This window comes from Triticum urartu, chromosome 5A (assembly GCF_056163025.1).
Source record: "Triticum urartu cultivar PI428250 chromosome 5A, HENAU_Tu73, whole genome shotgun sequence".
NCBI lineage: Eukaryota > Viridiplantae > Streptophyta > Magnoliopsida > Poales > Poaceae > Triticum > Triticum urartu.
The window spans coordinates 684,397,071-684,421,271 of NC_141877.1; the positions used below are offsets into that span (position 1 = coordinate 684,397,071).

The 24,201-nt window shown below is 46.3% G+C and overlaps 1 protein-coding gene and 1 pseudogene across 2 annotated transcripts; both read right to left on the minus strand.

Moving 5' to 3' along the window:
* Nucleotides 1-1,777: 1,777 nt before the first annotated feature.
* LOC125530139 (malvidin galactosylase UGT88C3) lies at nucleotides 1,778-3,531 on the minus strand. The gene has a single exon (XM_048694538.2). The coding sequence runs from the start codon at nucleotides 3,480-3,482 to the stop codon at nucleotides 2,004-2,006; it is 1,479 nt and encodes a 492-aa protein (XP_048550495.2). The 5' UTR covers nucleotides 3,483-3,531; the 3' UTR covers nucleotides 1,778-2,003.
* A 4,719-nt stretch (nucleotides 3,532-8,250) lies between these two features.
* Nucleotides 8,251-15,019, minus strand: LOC125530138 (uncharacterized; annotated as a pseudogene). The gene is made up of 20 exons (XR_015603099.1): nucleotides 14,829-15,019; nucleotides 14,486-14,736; nucleotides 14,298-14,391; nucleotides 14,114-14,196; nucleotides 13,795-14,015; nucleotides 13,505-13,643; nucleotides 13,191-13,273; nucleotides 12,845-13,057; nucleotides 12,417-12,756; nucleotides 12,171-12,342; nucleotides 11,743-11,934; nucleotides 11,450-11,656; nucleotides 11,262-11,354; nucleotides 10,961-11,160; nucleotides 10,318-10,845; nucleotides 9,863-9,943; nucleotides 9,686-9,771; nucleotides 8,963-9,613; nucleotides 8,712-8,862; nucleotides 8,251-8,587 (listed from the first exon to the last, which is right to left on the minus strand). The product of XR_015603099.1 is annotated as an uncharacterized LOC125530138 (transcript).
* Nucleotides 15,020-24,201: the final 9,182 nt, after the last annotated feature.

Here is a 24,201-nt window from a genome sequence, read left to right on the forward strand (position 1 = left end):
GCGGCTCTCCTCCGCCGGCGACCTTTTGGTCGTCGGTGGTGTGGGGGGTCGCCGAATCCTGCGCGTGTGGATCGTTTATAGCTTTAGGTTTTAGGGCCCAAGAAGCTTAGGGTTTTGGATCATTCGACGTCTTGGCTTCGGCGGCGCCGACGACGATGCTAAATAAAGAAGCTCCGGATTCTTCTCGGGCGAGACGATCGTCTCTATGGTTGGCGAAGAATCTGGGAACCAGTCTGTTCAAGCGGGGATGTCATGGCGGCGGTGGCATCCTTGTGGTGGACATGTGTCATCGGGCTCCGCCGTTGTGACGGCGTCTGCTCCAACGTCGGCATGGAGCTTGGGAGGTAGTCGTGGCTCCAACGTACGCTGACATGCCAATTTTTTTGTTCAAAACCATGCCCATATCAGATGGAAACCACCCGAAACGGTATGAGGGACTGAATTTATCTGGTTTGAGAAGTTGAGGGACCAAGAGTTACTGGTTTTGAAATCGAGGGAGCATTTCTATACTTTTTAAAAAGTTGAGGGACCAAAAATATACTTTCCTCTTAATTCTATGTATCAATATGTTTTTCCAAGGCAACACACATGTAGTTGACTAGGGGTGAGCAGAGAACGAGACATGCGGGAAGGGTGAACGAAGATGATGTTATATCTTCTTGCGGTGGTGGACGAGTTTCATAAATACAAATGAACAAGAGATAAGGAAAATTATCGTATGTCTTATCAAGATTTGGTATGTCTATTGATGTACACTGGCTATGTATGCAGAACAGCTGAGCGACTACGTCTTGGCGGAGATGATAGAAGATTACCATATCATGCTATACATATTGGATCCATACTATACATATTGGATCCATACCATATCATGGGCTTTCGTATTCATGCTATACACATTGGATCCATATTAATGCACGGGCATTCAACTAGTAAGGTTAAACTGCAAGAGCTTCATTGGACGGCTTGCCCTGCTTGTAGACCTTGATAATTAATTGATTCACATGCGGCTCTAGGGTGGATGTTTTTATATCGCAGTCAGCCCTTTTTATTTTCTACTTCTGATCATGAAAACATTTGGTGTTCACGAAGGGCCAAATAGATCCAGTACGCCATAGTCACTTCAATCAGGGGAACTCAGATGGCAACAGAACACATTTTTCATGAGAAACGGAATGATTAATTAATATGTGAGTCTAACATATTCGGTTTTTTGTACATGAAATTCTATGTTCAAACTCTCCGACCCAAATAATGTTATAGTGAATTTCGGTTTTACCACCTATTTTGTCATTTTGACACTAATTACCCCATTTAGCAGGATTTCGTTCATTTTACCCCATTTAGCAAAAGTATTGACACAATTTATCCTGTTTAACCCTTGCAAAAAAAGAATTTCCCCTGTTTAAAATGGGTCACAATTATAAGGTCTAGTTAGCATGCCACATTGGCGGGTCTTTTCCTGATGATTTTTCTGCACGTGCTAGCGTCTCCCACCATCCAGGTTCAATATGATCACACTAGAGCAGCTCGAGAAACATATACTAACTCTCTACCAGTCAACATATTTGCTACCATAGGAAAGGAAACTTCTAAAATATCATTTACCCAGTTAATGCTTGACTAGGTATTCAGATATATACATGCATTAGAGTTAAACCACTTTTAATCTGATCCATTGAATCGTGCATACTTAAGGCCGCATATGATAATTTTGAAGAAAATCATACAGGATTTCAGATTATATCAGTAACAGTTTCTCCTATAATTTATTCATTGCGAACATGCCACGCTGATCAAGTACAGCATCTCATCACAATACTTCTTTGAACTGAAATTAATGACTCCAAATGCTTACAGATTAGGTGCATTACACCAGTGAAGAAAAAAGAGATGTGCAATTTTATATCAAGCAGAAGATAATATAATTTTGGATGAAAATATGCGTTCCATAGGTGGCTTACAGTTACAGATCATATATATAGTCTGTCTACAGTGCACTTTCACATGGTCGGGGGCAGCACCGCGCCGTGGTGGAGCGCCTCCGAGAGCCTCTGCAACGCAGCGTCGGAGGAGCCGCCCTTGTTGACGGCGTTGCGGCAGACGTCTCTCATCTCGGCGGCCCTCTCCCTGACCTTCCGCCCCTCCTCGCCCATCAGACACTTGACCGCTCGTTCCAGGTCCGCCGCCTCCACGAAGTTGTCCCGCTTCCGGTCCACCTTGAGCGGCACGGCGACCCCCATGTCGGCGACGAGCTCGAAGGCGTTCAGGTGCTGCTCCGCGTAGAGAGGCCACGGCGCCATTGGCAGGCCGTGCCACAGGCTCTCCAGCACCGAGTTCCACCCGGCGTGCGTCACGAACCCCCCCACGGCCGGGTGCGCCAGGATGTCCTTCTGCGGCACCCACGTCGGCCACACCAGGCCCTTGCCCTCCGTCCTCTGCAAGAACCCCTCCGGGGGCAGCTCCTCCAGCTTCGCGTCCGTCGGGTGCTCCGACCCGTCCGGCGCGCCGGCGCCCGACTCCGAGGAAGGCGGGCCCCGGAGGACCCACAGGAAGCGGTGGCCGCACCGCTCCAGCGCCGCCGTGATCTCCACCACCTGCGCTGCCTCGAACCAGCCCATGCTCCCGAAACAGAGGAACACCACCGACCCCGGCGGCTGCGCGTCCAGCCAGGCGCAGGCGACACACTCGTGCGGTGGCTTCGTTCTGTCACTGCTGCCAAGCGAGAGCACGGGGCCGACGGGGTACACCGGCGGCGCGGGGCGCCCTGGCACGGCGCGGCCGTCGGCGACGGCCGCGAGGGCCCCCGGCTCGAGCTCGTCCGCAGTGTTTGCGATGATTCCCGTGGCGTCCATAAAGCTGTGGCCGAGGCGCAGGAACCACGTGTAGTTGGGGCTCTTCTTGTCCACCACCGGGCACGGCATGGACTCGGGCGGTATCGGCGGCAGCCCGGGCACGTGCACCACCTCCCCGTCCACCTGGCTGAACTCCACGTCCACGGTGACCACTTGGTGGAGCACGGGCAGGTGCAGCATGAGCGCGAGCATGGCGCCGGTGGAGGACATGAAGACGTAGGACGGCACGCCCAGGTCGCGGGCCACGTCGACCATGGGCGCCGCGAACAGGTCGAGCACGAGCGCGGCGACGGGGCACGACATCCCCGCGACGGCGTCCCTGACGTGGGGCGCGTGGAGCTGGATGTAGCGCGCGATGAACTCCTCGACTCCGGCAGCGTCAGCCGGAGGCTCCACCGCGGGGAGGCGGTGGAAGCGGATGTCGAGGCCGGAGGCGGCCTCGCGGCGGACGTGCGCCTCGACCTCGGAGGTGGCCTGGGCGGTGGGCGGGCGCATGACGAGCAGCGTGATGGACAAGGCGCGGCCGCCGCAGAGAAGGATGCGCTTGCAGGACTCGAGCATGGACATGAGGTGGCCGGTGCCCCACTCCGGCACCAGCACCAGCGTCGGCGTCGGACTAGCTGCCATCCTAGTTCTAGTTCTAGTTCTAGTTCTGGTGCCGCTCCGCTCCCTCACGTACGCGTTCTACTTGTACCCAAGCCAGACACAGCGTAACGCCTAATATAAATAGCGATGCCAAAGCCAAATATGCGTTCTACTCGTACCCAGCATCCCACACGATCAAAATGACAAACACGGCCCCCTCAAAAAAAAAAAGTGACAAACACGGCGAGGGAGTATAAATAGCATGGTGTTTATTACTAGTATTACTTACTAGGATACCCCGCGCGTTGGTGCCGGGATTCAAGTAAAGAGAAAAAATGTTGTGCAATGAATGAAAAAGGTAGAAGCTCTATGAAGCAAAACATGGTAGGAAATCCATGGCCTTGACAGAAAGAAACATATTTTCCTGCAAAAGAAAAAGAAACGTAGTATTTGATACATACTAACAAACATGGCATTGTAGGCGTATATACACACTGGTGGGAAACGAAATATATTTGATACAGAATAACATGATATTGTAGACACCGGTGGAAATCAATAAAGTGAGTCAATGTCCTGTGAACAGTCCGTTTGTTGGTTTTAGGCAGGGTCTAGGACCTGGCCAAAAAATCATACTGATTACATAATAACATGGCATTGTTGGTATATATACACTGGTGGGAAAAGAAATATATTTCGTACATAATAAAATGATATTGTAGACACCAGTGGAAATCAATAAAGAGAGTCCAGGTCCTGTGAATAGTCCGTTGTTTGGTTTCAGACACGGTCCAGGACCTGCTTACGGTTATAAATCTTCATGTTTAATTCTTTCTTCTCCTTCGATCCATTGGCAGAGCGCCCGCTGTTTCACTGAAAAAACAGGAAGAATTATTTGATGACAACCATGTCAGAACCAGAGCGAGCATAGGAGAGAGGTTTTGTGCAACACAGTTTCATTGATACATCGGTTACACATAAATGTAGTACAGAGCTCAACCAACTCATACAAAGGGCGGCCGAAAGAATAGGTCAGCACTAATGCCACTATCTATACATGCATGTACGTACACACAGTTCGCTAACACAACCGATGAAAATAGCACTTCTTTTGTCATCTGTCTAGAGTATGGCTCCGGCAAGCACAAACCATTAACATATATACGCTGCCCTAATCTATAATCCTGATAAAAAAATGTAGATTATATTTGCCACATGGCAACTTTAGTTTAAGCACCATGGCAACTACAGTGTAAACATCATGGCAACTTTTGGGCAAAAAAAAAAATTTTATCGAAACATATCAACATGGGGTCTAGTTTTGAAGATCTCATCGAGACGGATTTAATGGTGAAAACGGATTTTTAATTCGCTTTTTTAATTAGGAGATAAAATATTTTTAAGCCGAAAACCAAAAAGATTTCTGCTGATGTCATCTGTTCATACGTGGAAAAATGAGTGGTGATGAAGGCGTGTGGGCGATGTGCAAACGCTCACACGTGTGGCGTTAGTTTTTCCGAAAGAAAATAGGGATGCATGTGAGTTGCAATATTGCATCACTTTTCTTTTTTTCCTCTCCTTGTTTGCAAAGGCCAGAGATCATTTGGAAAATAAAAGGCAAAAGCGCTGAGTCTGTCGCTGAGATCTAGTGTAGAATTACCTGATAATTGGAGGTGGCACCTTGTTCTTGAACTGAGTGTGCCGAGATTAGATATTCTAGGCACAGGTACTGATTCAAGTCAAAAAGACCAACTATTACTTTCTGTTCCCCAACTTGAACTACTGAGTTGTATGGTTCAAGAACAAGCTGCCAACCTCCACTGCTGGACTGCTGGAGCATTTTTCCGAGAGTAGGGCCCTGTTCGGTACTTCACCAGTTCCGCAGAATACAAGAATCATTTTATACTACGACTCCGACCGCTCCGGGAGCGGAGTGGTGGAGTGGAGCGTCTCCAAACACAGCCTAGAACGCGAGCAGCTCGTGCGTGATCAAGAAGAAGAAGGCGCCCACTCGTATTTGTAGGCTGGGATACCGAGGGGTGATGAATGCTGCCGTTTCATGTGCAGTAGTGGCTGCCGTTTCATGTGCAGTAGTGCTACCGTTTCATGGTGGCGCCTCGAAGGGAGAGCGGCGGCACCGGTGGAAGATAAGACGAACCCTGAGGACTGCGGTCAGATTCTGTTTGTTTGAGGGGAATTGTGCGATTAGATGGGGCTAGCTTGGCACGTAACAGCTATTGGGCCGCGCAGCCCACGATCAAGAACGGAGAAAACACTCTGCGGTATTTCTGTCGAGTCCACGATCCATGGTGCAGGTGCAGCGGAAAAACCACGCGGTTGGAACGACAAAATGGTGCATGCGGCAGCGTAGGATTAGGGGGTGACGTGGCTGTACGAGAAGCCACGAAAATAGTTAGTGGGGGGCTTCTATTTAGATATAGAAGATATCTTGAACGAGCATCATGCATGATTTTAATGTTCCGCCAGAGTGCTTGACAGCATTGAGCTCAACTAATTAACGATGGAATCATATCTAGCATTACATGTCGAATGGTGAACCATATGCCAGTTAATTAATTAGCAAGATGCTCATTATTATATCTTGAATAAGGAACACGGGCTGAATTTTTATTTTTGGCTCAGACCTCTATAGTAATGCTCTGCTAGTCTCTTTGACGAATGAATTACAAATTTTACTACATATTGTTTTATCTAGAGCCATGATATTTGGTACCATGTACAAAGAAGACACACATCATCAACAAATTATTGAGCACATGTAATAGAGTAAGACATGTTCGACAAAAGAAGTAAATATGCAGTGTTCCAATTATTAGGTTCCAACCTCCCTGCATACATCTTGTGCACTCTAGATATTTCCATTTGCATATATCTAATCATAAAGACATCTACCAAGGTGTTTTTATACTATACACTTCATAAAGCTCTCCTAAACTATTTATGAATACATACACACTATTTGTATGGAAGTGTAAACATTAATCATGTAAGACATGTGGTTTTGTCATTTTTTTTTATATAAGTGGCTTTGGTTTAAATGTATTTTAAGGTGTATGTATTAGTAATGTAATGTATTAAAAATATAATTTAGGTTCATTATAATATACTATTTATCAATGTGATGTTCCAAAAATGTCTTTAAAATATGAAAGTTTAATATAAATAATTTCATTTACTTTGAATTTCATCAACAAATGGATGTTTTCATCAGATTGTTAGAAAATATTACTAGAGGTCTTCAAGCGTCTACAAAACAAGGCCAAGCCCTCCGATTACAAGTTTACTGTTTACACAGAATAAACTAAAAGTAATTAGTGACTCCCACTACAGTAAACAAGTACAAGCCCTCCAAGCGTCTACAAAACAAGGCCAAGCCCTCCGACTGTAAATTACTTCTGCCCCTCGCGTGTGCACGGCCGCTCTCCGCGCGCCGTGCTGCTACCTTACTCGCCGCGCTCACTATGACCCCGAGCCAAGCTGAAGCTCGAGCCCGAGCGTCTCTTTTCCATGCACACGCGCGTACGCGCAGAAGCAATCTCCTGCACTCTCGCCGTGCTTGAAGCCACGGCCGAGACGAGCTCCTTAGGTCAACACGCAAGTTGGACTGAACCTACAGAGGCTGGGCACACGCTCAACTGTTCTGCGCAATGGCACAGGTCTTATTAGTAGTCTGTCTCCTCACAGGTACCATGGCAGCCGCACATCTCTTACCCATCCATACGAACGACCAGCTCCGAGCGCTGGCCAACATCTTCGGTACGAGTGTGGTCGAGCTTGAGACACTGGATGCTCTGCGTACGGCTCCTGAGATGTACCAAACACTTCACACCCTAGTGCGAGCACGAAATTGGTCATGTGAGTAACTGCCCATACTGCAAGGATTCAGCGTGCTCGCTCGTAATCTCGAAAACCTCCGTCTCCTTTTTCAATCTATGCTGCCCAACGCGATGCCAAATCCAGTTTTAGAAGGCAATGGAAGCATTCTACACACAATTGCTCACATCAGGCTTCAAGGGGTGAGATTCTGCGCGCGAAGAAAGTGATTAAATTTAGGCGTGGAGGGCTCCAACAGCAAGCTCACAAGCTTGGCAGATTATTATATAACGAGTTACAGAGGGTTCTAGATGGCAGCATGCCCTTGGATGAGTTCTAGTCCCGTATTCCAACGTATATCACTGAGATTGACTGTTTGCTTGACTCGCGGATGAATTTCTGAGAAAAGTTGTAATTTAATTGACAGGTGATAACAATGTATTGATTGCCCTTGGATGAGTTCCAGGCCCGTATTCCAATGTATCTCCTTAAATTGACAACTTGCTTAGCTCGCGGATGGATTTCTGAGAAAAGTTGTAATTTAATTGACAGGTGATAACAATGTATTGATTGTTATTTTGTTCCATTCGTGATAATAATGTTTTGTTCCATTTGGATTTGGATTTCAGAATTTAAATGCAAAAGCTTCATTTCTCTACTGTCCCGCCACCGCTAAATCCATCTGCCCTACTCCTAGAGTTGTTGTTATTCGAGCTAAGGAGCCAATCATAAGTTGTATTGTAGCAACATTAGATGACTCGTATGTGATGGTAATTGATGGTTCGGAAATGTGACCACGTGACACACGTGGTAACCAATCCAGACTATTCAAAAAAAGATGCTTTGGAGATGTGAGCTTTGGAGATGTGAGCATGACATTGCGATTATGTGACTTTTAATGTCTTGCCGGCATTGAAATAGATAAAACATTCAGTATTTGTATTGAACATTCCTGCAAAGACTCTGTGTTTACCAATGTCGGGAAATTTGGCGGGGATTAATTGATTCAGATGGTTGTCAAGTGGAGAGTACATTCAGATGAGAAACGGCTTAGGTTTCTCTCTTCCATTCAATCAAATCAATGCCACCAGATTTCCAGATCGATGGTTGTCTAATTCATTCCCTCACTCAGAAAGAGCTACACATCAAAATGGAATTACAAATCATCCCCAAAAAACGGACGGCGGGATTCCACGACGCGCCCCCCAGGCTGTTGTTCTCACGCTATCTTCATCGAGTCGTCTTCAGGAGGCGAGAACTCAACCATCTGCATCCCTCTTCCTGCAACGGCGATGTGGTATTTCCCGCTCCCACTGACAAGATAACAGCAATCACCGTGAGAAAACCGTAAAGATGGAACTACGACAGAGAACATCACGTACACATTTTCATCAGCCAAGAATAAACAACATAGATGATGCTGTGAAGCCTCCTCACCGGTCATGGAAAACATCCAGCGTTTCCGGCTCAGGCACGCTTATGATGACATGGGAATGCTCCGTGAATTTGCCAGAAGGGCTCATCTTCCAACATCTGATTCTCTGGTCAAGGCCGGTGGAGAAAGCCCAAGCGCCGTCCGTCCAGATACCTGACGCTAAAAGTGCAGGTGCTTGTATCATCAGCTTGCAAGAACAGTTGCTAAACTGAAATAATGAACCAAGCCGTGATATTAACAGTGACAGACATACCTTTCACTGCTGATCCGTGAGCCGAGGGAACCGTGTGCTGGTCAAGTATTTGAAGCCCACCTTTGTCAGGAGACGAGATTATGTTTGACGTGTTTGTTGAGCAGGCCTGCGGGGATCCTAACGTGAAAACGAAACACTGAACCGCCTGATCATCACCGCCACTTATGATGCAGTAGGACATCCCAGGCATAGAGCATGATTGCCGCTCCATCTCCGACACGTGGAGGCAGTTGACGCCTGACTGGTGAACACCGGTCAACATCTGCAATGGCTGCACTTCAGGTACATCACACGACTGGGTACTTGAAACTGTGTTCTCGGTGCTTATGACCTCATTTTCTAACGCTCCGGGAGTTCCATGTGAAATTTCCACGGCAGCAGCAGAGGTATTCAGATTGTTCTCACTGGGGAGCAATGCCTGTTCGTTACCCTTTTTCACAGAACTGTTTGCCAGTGATCGCCACCGACGACGACCACCCTGACTCCCTCTACCTGTCTTGGGCCGCTTTTGGCAGTCGATAACCATGTGCGGTTTTGTCTCTGATACTAGTTGCATAAAGCCATGAATGGTGTCTGTTAGGTCCCATAATGTAATGGTACCATCTGTAGACCCACTCACGATAATGTATCTATCGCCATTATAAACATCACCTGAAAGCAGATGTGTGAATTTCATTATGCTTAACAACATTATCAGAACAAAAAATAAAGGGTAGAACTGACCTTCACAGTGCGCACTAGAGGCGACGACAATATGCCGTAGCACAAGAACTGGTGATGCCTGTGGGACCAACATGGCAACATCAAACCTGTATACGAAGAAACGGAACAGCTAACTGAAACCACCAAGACTAGTACAGATAAATAGGAACTCCGCCTCCGAAATTTCATGTTACGTACCATAATCGAGAAGGCAAAAGAAGAGCACGGAGAACCACTGTTGCATCCGAGCAAGCAACAACAACAAAACATACCGTCAACCTGACATTAAACAAAGAGCTTAGACTACCCTCATTTCTTGCAAGAGCAAATCAGAAAGAAAATCCTAGACCCTATATTTGTGAGAAATTCATGAACTATTTCTTGCACGAGCTGAAACAGAAAGTAGCATAGACCGTATATTTGTAACCAATTCATGACAGTAATTTCTCGCAAGAGCTAATCAGAAAGAATCCTAAACCCTATATTTGCGGGCAACCCATGAGTGTCATTTCTTGCAAGAGCTGAAACAGAAAGTACCCTAGACCCTATATTTGTGGGCCATTTATGACAGTCATTTTTTGCAAGAGCTGGAACAAAAAGTACCCTAGACCCTATATTTGTGAGCGATTGATGAGAGCAGTGTCAAATCTTACTCAGTAGCCGGATGTTTCAAAAGAAATGCTGTAACAGAAAGGTAACGCCAGTCATTTTCCATCTGATCCATAATAGCCAGATTGGGTTGAGCAGAGGAATTTCCTTTCCCGCCTTCCTCGAAGTTCAGCTTTACATGATCAGCTTTCAACCTCTTGGTGCCAAGCTTTGGTGGCATGTGGGTAGAAAGCCACTGAAATGTAACGGCTGAATCACTATTGTCTGAGCATTCTGAGCCTTGCTTGGTGTCTAAATCTAGACCACTCGAGCACACTTGTTTGTTGTTCTCTGCAATCCTAGGTTCTAGAATCCAAGCCGTAAGAACTTGCTTTGATCCAACAGATATCAATATGTAAGTGGTGTCCTTGTTTTCGACCCAAGTGTCGGCAGAACTGACACTAGAGTTGCGCGATTTATCTGCTAATGTGTATGTTTTTGGGATGAAACACGTATCTCTCACAGCTAACCCGCCAACATGCTCCCCCAGCAGCTTTGATGAACACCATCTTCCAGCACTACTAGCCGAGTACCTGTAACAAAGATCAAGAACAAAATATATCATATGATTCATAACAGCACCTGAAATGAACAGGTGTATTTGAGTAAACCTCGTTTGTTAGTATGCATCAATAGTAACTAATTTACCCTGTAAGCCGGACGGTTCCATCTTCACAACCGGTTGCAATCCACAAATCTGCACTCTTCTCAGGATGTGAATAGCTTGCTGGATCTATGAAGCAAAGAGAATGCACTTCTCTTCCATGGAACTGGGTATGAAAAACTTGAGGAAGGAGCTTCCTATCTTGAGCTGGTGCCCAGTGTCTGTGGACATGAATACTGTGGTCCTGCTAGGAAGTCAATTCTCATGAGGTGTGTAAATTTGCACAGAACAACAGTGAAGAAAACACTTCCAAAAACATCGTTAAGCAAGGGCTGGGCAGCAAACCTTCATGAAGGCAAAACAGTTTTGATACTCAGGGACTGTCCCAAGATAATAAGAGTAAGGGCACCGCCATCCTCCACAGGATATTTGAACCAGCTATAGAAAGGCAAACAAATCCAGAATTATTAGATTAGCCCAACCGTTGCCAAATCCAAATTTCCAAACTGTCCAGTTTATTCAGTATGTCTTACCTTTGTATCATTTTCAAGGTCCCAAATGATAAAATCCGCAGAGGTGAAACCTATTGCATAGGTACCAACCAATTGGTTACCAGAGGCATGATTTGCGTAGATGGATTGAATGGTGCCTAATTCTTTCAATTGTCTCATTCCAACAAATTCAAATTTTTTGACATTTCTCCCATACTTGAAGAAGCAAATACAGCCGTCTCCCCCAGTCTGTAAAATGTTCAGAGCAGAGGAGTTTATGTCAGGCCAAGCTCATGACTTCAATAAAAGGAACAACAACAGAACTCTGTACATACAGTGTGGATTTCAATATGATCTGAAGCTGAGGTGATTATCTGAACACTTGTGACACTAGAAATGCCATGAGCTCCTTTAAAACGGTCACGTAAAGGTATCTTCTGTTGTGCCTCACTGCTGTCATGTGCTGCCAATGTTTTATGAAAAGGAAAGGCAGCGATGTTACCCTTCTTATCACCTGTTATAAGGATCTGCATAGAAAATAACATGTACGCTTTTTTTACATCAGAGAACAAAATATATTTCTTTGCAGCAAACTGTAACATTTCTCTTTTGATAGTTAGAACATCAGGCACTGGTATTCTATAAACAATTAGTGTTCCCGTAGTCATAATTATGAAACGTCTCATATTCGCGTGAAATATTATATAAGCCACTGTTATGGTTTTGCATTCAGTGAGAAACAGAGCAAGTTTATAAGAATTACCTCATCCTGAAGTGATACATCTAAACACATAATTCGAGCCCCAAAGGGAGATTCAAACATTGCAACAAGTGAAACCTCCTGAGCTGTAGTAATCGCATGGCCATTTGACAAAAGGGCATTCCTTACGTTCCATAACTTAAGAGCGCCTCTAGGATCAGCTGTGAAAATGTGGCTGCGAGGGGAAAAAACTGTTGAGAACAATAATTACCTGCTAACCAGAAAGTAAATAGGAAATAATCCACATACCTACATTCAAGGGACTTGCACCAGTATAGTCCTAGTAGTTGCCTATCCTTTTCAGCTGGCCAGGTAACAGATAAATCTATTTTAGGTTCAAGACTGGGACTGCTTAAACGGACGATAGTAACATTTCCACGACCATCTCCAAGGGCAATTATTGGTGTCTGAGCACCCTGTCATTACATCCATACATATAATTGGTGCTTTCTCAGTGACCTGAATAACCTCAGTCCATCTTGGATCTTTTGTATCAGAGAGCTCAGCATGATGCAGATATCCATTGTTTGTGGCAACATAGAGAACATTTTCTTGCACAAAATGTAAGCATCGGACATATTCGCTTTTGCTGTGATAAACGAAAAAACAATCACCCACATTATATCACAATGAAAAATGGAGATAATACAAGAAAACACGGAAGCACATCACCATACCTATCCAAGGCACCATGCTGTCCTGATACTATAGGAGAAGATATTTCAAACACCTCAGAATCGTTTTTCAGACCATCTGGGGCCACGTTTTCTTCCAATATGTCATGAAAAGAGGAGTTACACAGGTGGTGCACTTTGATTGCAGAATCAAACCCCGCGGTGATCAGAACTAGTGAGCTTGGATCATATAAACATCGCCATAATCCTCGGCCACTGTAACAATAGATGCAGCATAGAAAATTAAGTTTTACTAAGGGAAGCACTTGTTGCAAGTCAAGGTAGTCAAACTCCGACATACTTAATTTGCTCGGCTTACACTCTATCTAAGTTAATCTTCCCAACTTACATGTGTTCTTTGAATGTTTTGATTAGCTTTCCATCCATGCCCCAAATGCAGCAAGTACAATCCTCACCAGCAGTTATAACTATCTAAAAGGCAAGTTGAGGTGAAAACAGTAAGCTGTATTTCGTCTACAATAACAGCTAGATGATCAAGTTCCCCTTTTGTCGCAAAAAAAGCATTAATGCAATAATATGGTATGTGTCCATGACAGAGTTGTGAGTAGAAAAGAACTGAGAAAATGGCCGTCGCTAAACAAGCATAATGGCAAATCCACCTTCAAAACTGAAAGATGAAAAGGCAAAGTGCAACAAACTTACAGAATCAGATATGCAACAATCCCAAATTCTAGCACTGTGTCCCAAAAGTGTCAGTTTGGGTATAATGTCCACATCATCAATTTTGGCTGTTTGATTAGTAAGATCCTGTGGCCGACAACTTAACATCCACATGCGAGCACTGCCATAACAATGAAGCCAAGCACATGAGATCAATATTACAAAAGACTGCCATTTGAAACAATAAAGTTCCAGAAGCTAGATACATATACTTCAGCAAAGGAAATCTGACACAGATAATGCAGAGAAGTGAAAGGCAGAATGAACCTGACCTGCGATCATCAGAAACGGACATGAACTTTGATCCATCAGAGGACCAAGCTATTCGAAATATTGAACCTTCGTGTTCCTTCAGCCTTCCAATATGAACAGCCATGTATTTATTATCACTAAGATGAACATTTTCACTGTTATCTACACCAGTAGCACCCAACTCGTCCGAGCTTAATAACGAAGTACTCAGGGTTTCGGGTACCAATATCGAAATAAGAATCTGAAAACAGATATGATGGAGTTAATGAGTTATAGTAATGTTCATACATAAAAACAAAACACTGTGTGTCTCAAAATTTTGTTGCATTAGAAGATTACCTCGTTTAGAATGGTACCAGACGCCACGAGGAGGGATTGAACAAAGTCCCCCCACATTCTCATTGAATACAGAAGGCACTTCTCTGCATCCACAAAACACACCAGAAGCAAGTATATCAATACAAATTCTGGCGCAGAGAATATAGTTTCAAACTTTAGGGCAACTCATCGATTGTCGTCGAACCTGGAGAATTCACTCGGGTAACGAACACGCGGTCCGTCAAATCCCACAATGCCACTGAATTGTCGCCCAAACCGATGGCGAGCAGCCCGTCCACCTGCGCCGAGAACGAGCAAACTTGAATGGCAGAGGAAAACGAAGCTTTTATACCATGGATGCGGGCACCGGACAGCTCGACCGAGCGTGCATACCTCGAGGAAGCAAGCGTCGAGCACCCAGTGATCGAACCCGAGGAGCCTCTGCTCCAGCTCCAGCCGTACGCCGCCATCCTCGGCGTCGACGCGGAGCCTGAGGAGCTTCACCCTCCTCTCGCCGAAGACGGCGACGGTGCGCCCGTCGGCGGGGGGCTGGATGCCGTGGACGCGCACGCCGTCGAAGACCCGGAAGGAGGCGAGGAGCCTGGCGGCGTCCAGGTCGTAGACGAGCAGCTCCGAGCCGGTCCCTGCGGGAGCGCGCGGCGTAATAGGTGAGGTGAGCGTGCGGCGAGATGTAGTGGAGCGGGAGAGGGGATGGGGGGAAGGGAGGGGAAGTTACCGGCGAGGAGGAGGGGGCGCGGGGAGGAGGGGAGGAAGGAGAGCGCGGAGACGTCGCCGAGGTAGGAGCCCAGGCGCAGGCGGCGGTCGCCGGCGGCCATGGCGGAGGGGAGGAGTGGGAGCAGAGGGGAGTAGGGTTTTCTGGCGGTTTAAGCTTTTGGGCCGAAACGAGATTGGTTGGGCTCTCAGAGGCTGATCGGTTTCCGTCAACGGGCTGAAAAGGGAGTGGGCTGATTTCTGCCATGTGTTGCCTTCTTCCCCTCTCGTTAGGGTTTTCTCTAACCTCGGGCGACAGCGACACCGACACCGTAGGGACCTCTCCTCCCCGGCTGATCACCCCTTCCGGCGATCGTTGTGGCCCTCGGCTACCGCGGCGCTCGGGGCGGGTGACAACTCCTTGGGACCTACCGCTCGCGGAACCCTAACCTCGAGCAAGCGCATGATGAGTTCGACTGCATCTGGATCGAGCGCGGCGGCGTCCGATCTGGCAGCGATGATGGAGGAACTTGGTTTGAAAGAAGATGATCTGGTGGATGTTGTGGTGGATGACACCGAGCTGCCGAAGGAAGAAACACGTTGGATGGCCCTTGCCAAGGTTCACACAGAGAAATCATATAGCCAATACTGGTTTTATAGGAATATGAGAGTGGCCTGGGATCTAGCTCAAGAGGTAAAGATCAGACCACTAGAAGATAACCTGTACAAGATGCAATTCTCTTGCCTAGGTGACTAGGAGAGGGTCATGGGAGATGGACCATGGAATTTCAAGGGGAAAGCTGTAGTTCTTTCGGAGTATGATGGCTTCACAAAGCCGTCTTCTATAGAGCTCAACAAGCTGGATATCTGGATTCAGATTCATGACCTGCCTGATGGCTTCTTTTCCAAGGTCAAAGCTTTGTCGGCCATTGTGGGAGAATTTATATATGTTGAACCTAGATCGCCGGACTTTGAAGGTAACTTCGCGAGAGTCTGAGTCAGGATCGATGTCACTAAACCTCTGAAGAACGCCGTTTCATTGGTGATAAGGAAGAAAGATTCGATGGAGCGAGTTATCTTTAGAGTTAAATATGAAAGATTGCCGGATTGGTGTGCAGTATGCGGCATCTAGGCCACCAACACAAAGAGTGTGGTGACGGGGTTCATGCCCCAAAGACGCTGGTCTTTAAAGATATCAAGGCAACGTGGTTTAAAGGCCCTTGCAGTGGACCGGGCGAGAGCAGCAATTCTGGGAGGGGCCGTGGCAGAGGCCGTGCAGGAAGAGGAAGAGGTCGCTCGGCCAATAGTGCTGACTTCCACGACGAACAGTACCATGAGGAAAGGAAACAGCGAGATGAAGATACAGCCATGGCTGAAGTTGGCCGCAATAGGAAGAGAGGGGCTAATGACCAAAGGACCATAATCCCAACCGATTCAGTACTACAGACGAAGCAACTGTTTCTGCCATCACCTGCGGTCCCTCTTAGTCCACCTCTCAAGCAGGATCTGAAGAGATCCAAGTCAACCCTGTCTAACGAGCCAGCTCCGGTGAAGAGTACAGCTTTCACCACAATACTTGATGCGCATTTGGCGAACTCCGACTCGGGGTCGCGCCTAGCGCAATGAGTCTTCTTTGTTGGAACTGTCCGGAATTGGCAAAGCCGCGACAGTCAGGGAGCTTCGTGATCTAGCGAGGCAGTTTGCCCCCTCTATTGTTTGTATTCTTGAAACTCAGATAGAGGGAAAGAGGGTTGAGGGTATGGCAGATAGCATAGGCTATTACAAGAGCTTTGCAGTTACTAGTTCTGGTAGAAGTGGTGGTCTTGGAATTTTCTGGAACGATGAAATAAAAGTTGAAGTTATCGGTTATTCAAAGTATCATATTGATGTTCTTGTTGATGACTTAGTTGACTTGCAGGTAAGAATTACCTTTGTCTATGGTGAAGCTCAGGTACCAGAGAGATATAGAACATGGGACACCCTACGAGGCATTGCTGAGACTCAGAATAGACCATGGGCAGTTATGGGAGATTTTAATGAGGTTCTTCACACATATGAAAATGATGGTGTGGGACAAAGAAGCCAAGCCCAAATAGACGCGTGTAGGGATGCAGTTGATACATGTGCTCTATCAGACATTGGTTACTCTGGCTCCAGTTGGACTTTTGAAAAAAAGGTAGCAGGAGGCAGCTACACCCGGGTTAGGCTAGACAGGTGCTTGGTAAATCCAGAATGGGCACTGGCCCTTGCATCATCAGAGTTATCACACAAGAGCGCGGCGAGTTCTGATCATCTTCCCATACTACTTCAGCTACGTGAGAGGCATGCATGCATAGCGGGCCCCAGGCCCTTTAAATATGAAATGATGTGGGAAAGGGACGAAACACTGTTCAACACTGTGCTAGATAGTTGGAGTTTGCAGGAGGGAGAAACGGTTGATGGCCTGCATGCAAAGTTAGGAGGCTTGGCGGGAGATTTGTCGGCGTGGGACCGCAATCATTTTGGATCAGTGCGTATGGAGATTCGCCAACTGCAACGCCAGCTTGAGATCATGCGCTCCGCGCCAGGGCGGTCGGGCCCGACAAACACTGAAACCTAGATAGCGGAAAGGTTGGTCGAACTGTTCCACAGAGAGGAGTTGCTTTGGCGCCAGCGGGCTCGGCTGGATTGGCTAACTCATGGTAACAAAAACACCTATTTTTTTCACTTGCGAGCTAGTAGACGCCGCCGGAAGAACCAGATAAAAGCGCTGCAGCGACCGGACGAGCAGCTGACCGAGGACAGGGAGGAGATGGAGGAGCTGACCACCGTTTTTTACAAAAACTTATATACGTCCGAGGGGGTCGAGGGCATGGAGAGGGTCCTGGATTCAGTGCCCACCAAAGTAACGCAGAAGATGAACGATCTTCTGAATGCTCCTTACACGCAAGAGGAAGTAAAACAGGCGCTCTTTCAGATGTTTCCAACAAAATCCCCCGGTCCGGATGGATTCCCTGCCCACTTCTTTCAACGTCATTGGGATGTTTGTGGTGCGGATGTAACGAAAGTGGTACTCAAAATTGTGGATGGGACAGAGTCAGCAGCATGCATTAACAACACTGTACTGGTTCTCATCCCTAAGGTAAAAAACCCCATGCTTCTTGCTTAGTTTCGGCCCATAAGTTTATGCAATGTGCTCTATAAGATTGCGTCCAAGGTAATCTCCAATAGACTAAAACAAATATTGCCAGATATAATATCAGCAGAACAGTCAGCTTTTGTTCTGGGGAGATTGCTTACAGATAATATAATAACGGCATATGAGTGTTTGCATTTTATGAAGAGGAACAAGGCAAAGAAAAATCATTCTTGTGCTCTGAAATTGGATATGATGAAGGCGTATGACAGAGTTGAATGGGCTTATCTCCAAGCCATCATGCTCAAACTGGGGTTTAACAGAAGGTGGGTGGATATTGTAATGGGCATGGTTACCTCTGTAAAATTCTCAGTCATGTTCAATGGAAAGAAACTTGAGGAGTTCAATCCATCACATGGAATCCGACAAGGTGACCCAATATCACTGTACTTGTTCTTGCTAGCAGCAGAGGGCCTTTCTTGCCTTTTAAAGAAACAAAGTGAGTCATCAAACTTGGGTGGGATTCAGGTGGCGCCCCAGGCACCACCAGTCAACCATCTTCTATTCGCAGATGACAGCCTGCTGTTCTTCAAGGCCAATAGTGCGGGTGCTACAGAGGTTAACCAGTTGTTAGAGATCTATAGTCAAGCTTCAGGTCAGCGAATCAACTACAACAAATCCTCAATATTTTTTAGTAAAGGCGTAGGTCATTCGCAATGAAATAAAAGGTATGCTCAATGTTCCCAATGAAACCTTGAACGAGAAGTATTTGGGCATGCCATCTGACATAGGGAGTTTGAAAAACGGGGCCTTCAAATATTTAAAGGACAGGTTGTGGAGCAAAATTCAAGGATGGATAGAGAGAACTTTGTCAGCGGCAGGGAAGGAGGTACTTGTCAAATCTGTTGCCCAGGCAGTGCCAGTATTCTCCATGTCTTGTTTTAAACTACCTAGGGGGATTATGTGAGCACCTCAATATGCTAATAAGGAAATTTTGGTGGGGGAGCACAAATGGCCAACGGAAACCTCACTGGGTCTCATGGGAAGCAATGACACAACCAAAGAGTATGGGAGGTCTGGGGTTTAAAGATTTTGAGCTTTTCAACCTTGCCATGCTAGCTAGGCAGGCATGGAGAATTTTGCAAGTTCCGAGTCTAGTGGGTTGGGCACTCCCCAGGTAGGTGCTAGGAAGAAAATCACAACATAAGATTCTCACGAGGAGACCGATCGATGCTCAAACATGAATAAGCAACCAAGTGTTTGATTTGCGGTACGGGAAATGCACATGGCTAATGGGCGTGGGTTTTGGCTGAGGATGATCAGTTACTAAGAAGACCGTCTTCACAAATTTTCACCTCAAAAGGAGGAGCCTAGGTGGTACTTGCTTTACAAAGTACTACACTGGACATAAATACAAATGTTGAAGCTGGGCTCAAAATAATGAATGGATTGAGCTGGCATTTTGTGGAGGATGGTTATTTGGGCATAGGAAAGCACTGTAGAAAATGGATACCATTTGGACATGCCAAAGTGGTACTTCCTTCACAAAGTGCTGCTCCGAACAGAATAGAAAAATGAATATTTTCGAATTATTTTTGAACTAGTCAAGGAATGTTTTTGACATATTTGATGAAGATATGATCCAAAACATTTATGAGAATTTTTTGGGAATTTTTGGAATAACAAAAATATAGGTTGCTTCACAACCTAGGGCAAAAACTGCCACATGGACATGACACATAGGCAAAACTGATGAAATGGTGCCTAGTCATCACAACCCACCACAATCTACAAGGCTATGGCCATCTATATTGGTCATTAACAACTAGAAATAAGGCAGCGGACTAGCACTATTTGCTTTGTGACCATTTCGTGTAAGGAAATTACGACCTTTCTGACCAAAATGGTCGCAATGGTTTAGGGTTTGGAGCCCCCGAACAGCTTTTGACCAATTGGTCTGAAATGGTCATAGATCTATGACCAATTCTTCCAGGGTCATTGACAGAAGGTCACTAGTTGACATATTTCTTGTAGTGTCTCTCAGTGCGAGAATTCTGAAGAGCGTATATTTCCCACATACATCTATACTGGAGGCAACACTTGGGAACCATCCAAGTCAGATATGGAGGGCCATAGTGGAGGGCCGGGATATTTTGAAATTGGGATTGATCAAGTGGATAGGCAATGGGGAGAGTACTAGCATCTGGAACGAAAATTGGATTCCCCGGTCAGAGATGATGAGACCATACGGGTGTCGCATAAATAACCCTCCCAGCACAGTATCTGAACTAATCAATGCAACTAATGCTTCATGGAAGAGATCCGTGGTGGAAGCAACTTTCTTGCCTTTTGACACAAAAATTATCATGGGTATTCCGCTATGTACGGCTCCTATGCAGGACTTTTGGAGCTGGACACACAAGAGATCATGACAGTTCACAGTCCGATTGGCTTATAACATGCTGGTATCTACGAAGCAGCGGCGAGAAGCGTGGCTAGATGGCTCGGCATCATCATCCAGCAACCAATTCGATGAAGCTTCTTGGAAGACTCTCTGGAAAACTGCAGTCCCAGCTAAAGTACGCATATTTCTGTGGCGGTTGTCCAAACAATCATTACCGTCGGAGGATGTGAGGGCGCATCGGCATATGTCAACGACTAGCAATTGCGGTCTCTGTGGAGCTCCTGACTCATGGCGCCATTCCCTCCTCGAGTGCACGGTCTCCAGATGCATATGGGCGTTAGTAGATGAGGAGTTGGGCTGCAGTTTAGTCGCATCAACAGAGATGAGGGCGAAGAGCTGGCTCTTTGGACTAATGGATTCGATAACACACGAGAAGTTCACGTTGTTGTCTGTAACTCTGTGGGCGATCTGGACCTCGAGGAGAAAAGCGATCCATGAATCCATATTCCAAACACCAAGGGCGACAAAGGAGTTCATAACTCGTTTCATTGCTGATTTGGGCATGCTCTCATCCCGTGGAAAGATCAGCGCAGGCCCAGCGACTGTTGGTACCGCCTCTACTTCGAGGCCGAAAGCACCCCCGGCCAGCTATGCTAAGATACACGTTGATGCGGCAGTCAAATTTCAGAGAGCAGGTACAGCGGCAGCGATATGCAGAGATAGCCAAGGTGTCTTTCTGGGAAGTTCAGCACTTGTCATTGCCGGAGTTTGCGATCCAGCAACACTAGAGGCTATAGCATGTCGAGAAGCCATCGCTCTAGCAGAGGATCTTAATGTGCAACGATTTGTGGTGGCTTCGGACTGCAAACAAGTCATTGGCGATATTGCTATGGATAGCGGGGGCACTTACGGAGCTATAATTAGAGAAATAAAACTGAGATCTTCACCACTTTTGTGTAAATTTACTTTTGAGGGTCGAGCTCAAAATGTCGAAGCTCACAAGTTAGCTAAGTTTTCTTTATCATTACTTCCTAGGCGTCATGTGTGGCTTGGCCAGCCTCATGACCAACGAAGTATCCCACAATCTGTGGAATTTGAGTAATAAAGTTGGCTTTTCCCCTAAAAAAGTAATAAATTAGATAGATGCCACTTGAATTCTGGCGATTCCTAGAGATGCAACTGCAATTTTTAAACTCGAAAGGGCGTGCCAACTAAGCACCATGGACATACCCTCTTGGGGAATGGGCGCAACACACGGGTGTTCCGTCACAAGTCCGCGTCTCCACCATTGCTTCTCGCTAGCATAAGGGTGTGCCAAAAAACTTGGGAAAGTCATATTGTGAGAATGATTGTTTTGTTGTAACAATGCAATCTATCTATAAAACTCTTTATCTCTCTCTTAATTAATGGATGAGGCAAATATTTTGTCTCCGTAACAGAAAAAAAAATATATGCATGGTTGCCTTGAACTATAGATCCATGCCTCCGAAATTGTTAAGGGCTCCTGAACACTGCCGAGTGCCAATCTAAATTATAGTTTGAACAAGTAGTATAAGATAATAGGTTAGATAAAGGTGAAACTTATTTTGCACAAGAACAAGCACGTACCGTATCGATAAATCCAACATTCGACCTCCCTCCTATTGCTACTAGCGATCGATAAATCCTCCCACCCACGTCGCCCCATTTGTTTTGTTTTTTTTCGAGTTAACCAGCGGTAAGTAAACGAGGAAACCAGCTCGAAACAAGAAGGAAAACTGTGGTCACACACGTCGCCCGTCCCAACCCCTCGCCCCCGATCTCGTCACCGCCCTTGTGCTCGCCTACGCGGAACCCACACATGATCCTCTGCGGGTGCCTAATTAAGGGTCTAGAGGATTGGGATGGGGCCTTCCGCTTGCCGTGGAAGAAAGAGAGAGAGAGAGAGAGAGAGAGAGAGAGAGAGAGAGAGAGAGACACAGAGAGAGAGAGATACGGGAGATGCAGGAGTGCAGCGGCGGTTCTAGCCGATCTCGATCTTTCCCCTCGCTCCCGATCCATTCTCCTCGACTCCTCCAATCACTCTCCTCGAACAGCTGGGTGGGCTGGACTGGAGTAGTCATGCAGCGCGTGGCCGGAGACAAAGGAGAGGCGAATGGAATAGGTGTCAAATAGGAGAAGTGGCTCTCCAGTTCCAACGCAGTGTGAACGCGGTGGAGACGTACATGAGGCGGGAACGCACGCGGGTCCTTGGGGGAGCAGTGGCGTCAGAGGCGAGATCTCCCTCTTGAGCCGCCGTGGGAGGCGGCGGGATGGGAACAGGGATGCAAGCAACAAAACTCTCTGTCTGGGCTAAGAGGGTGTTTGTTTCCAGGGACTTATTGCCTTAGGGACTTAAAAAAGTCCCTATAAGTCCCATCTAAACCAAACAAGAGGGACTTATAGGGACTTAAAGTGGGCATTTGGGACTTATAAAATAAGACTCTCAAGGAGGAACTTATAGGGACTTATAGTTGTAATATGGTCTTATAGGGACTTATAAGTTCCAGGAACCAAACAGGTAGGGACTTTTTAGGGACTTGAGACTTATAAGTTGGGACTAAAAAAAGTCCTAGGACTTATGAACCAAACAGGGCCTAAGTGAACGGTGAGAGAGAGGACCGTCCCACGGCCCAAGTAACGAGATGGATCATGCAGGCCGGCCAAAGCCAAGCTCATTGCTACTCTGCCCGATATTATCTGTATCCCTATGTGTTTGAACTTTCAATAAAGGATACTTTTCTGCTCAAAAAAAAAGTTCAGACTTCATAGCAACGTCCAGGCAAGCGCTTGTTTCCTCTCTTCATCAAACTTGTTCTTCCATGAGAATGGTGCTATGATGACGATTACGTGATTTCTTCGCCGTGGGTTCTTCAGGTGGAGGAGCAGAAACAAGTTGGACGTGCTCTCCCAATGCGGTGTTGGTCAGCAGTGGCCGCACTGTATGACTCTTCTCTCATCTCACTTCTTTTAATTTTTGAACAAGATCGTTGCTTCTATTCTGTTTTGTGACACTGCTCTGCGAACGACATCATATCATGACGCAGTGCGTGCGTCCTTGTGTCCGAGGAGGATGAGGAGGCTTCATACTTGGACCGTGGGAAGTGTGTAAAAAACCTCCACTCCATATGCTCTGCTCTTTACAAACTTTGATATGGTCGAGCAATTTTACTTCTACTGTTTCTGATGAAGTGTACGTGTGGCTCTTCATTTCCCATCAGGTACTGTGTGTCTGCTTTGATCCCCTGGATGGCTCCTCCAACATCGACTGCGGCATGCCCATCGGAATGGTATATATGCGCACAAGTAATTTCACCACTAAAAAGGTTGAACGGAACACACAAATTAATAACAAGATGGAGTCACTATCTGACTTGATTTGATTGTTGGGCACATGGATAAAACAGGATAGTCACATCAGGAGAGGCGATTTCAAAAGGAGCATGAACCGCTGCATGCCAGGGCAGTGAATGTGTACTAGATCGGCAACGCGCCATGGCGCGAGGGTGCCAGTCCAACCGATATGTCCAAACGATGAAAGATCAAACCGCATGATGCATTAGGAAAGGCAAGTTTAGCACATGTAACAGAACAACAACCTGCAGAGGCGCGGCAAAACACATGATGCATTAGTGAGGGGGCTGTCAGTGAGAGACGTGGATAGACAAAATATTGATTGCCTTATGACTGTGCGGTGAACTAATCATGCAAATTGTATTATTGAACGTATCAAACAGTAAATTGACTTTGTGCACGAAACACATATCAAACAATATAAACAATGCAGATATGCTATCACAACGGGCGAACAAACATCTAATATAAGAGAACAACGTAATCGAAGCAGGGCCAAGCAAGACA

Bases quoted from the DNA above. Each gene is read 5' to 3' on its own strand.
- LOC125530139 (XM_048694538.2), bottom strand. From the start codon at position 3,482: ATGGCAGCTAGTCCGACGCCGACGCTGGTGCTGGTGCCGGAGTGGGGC.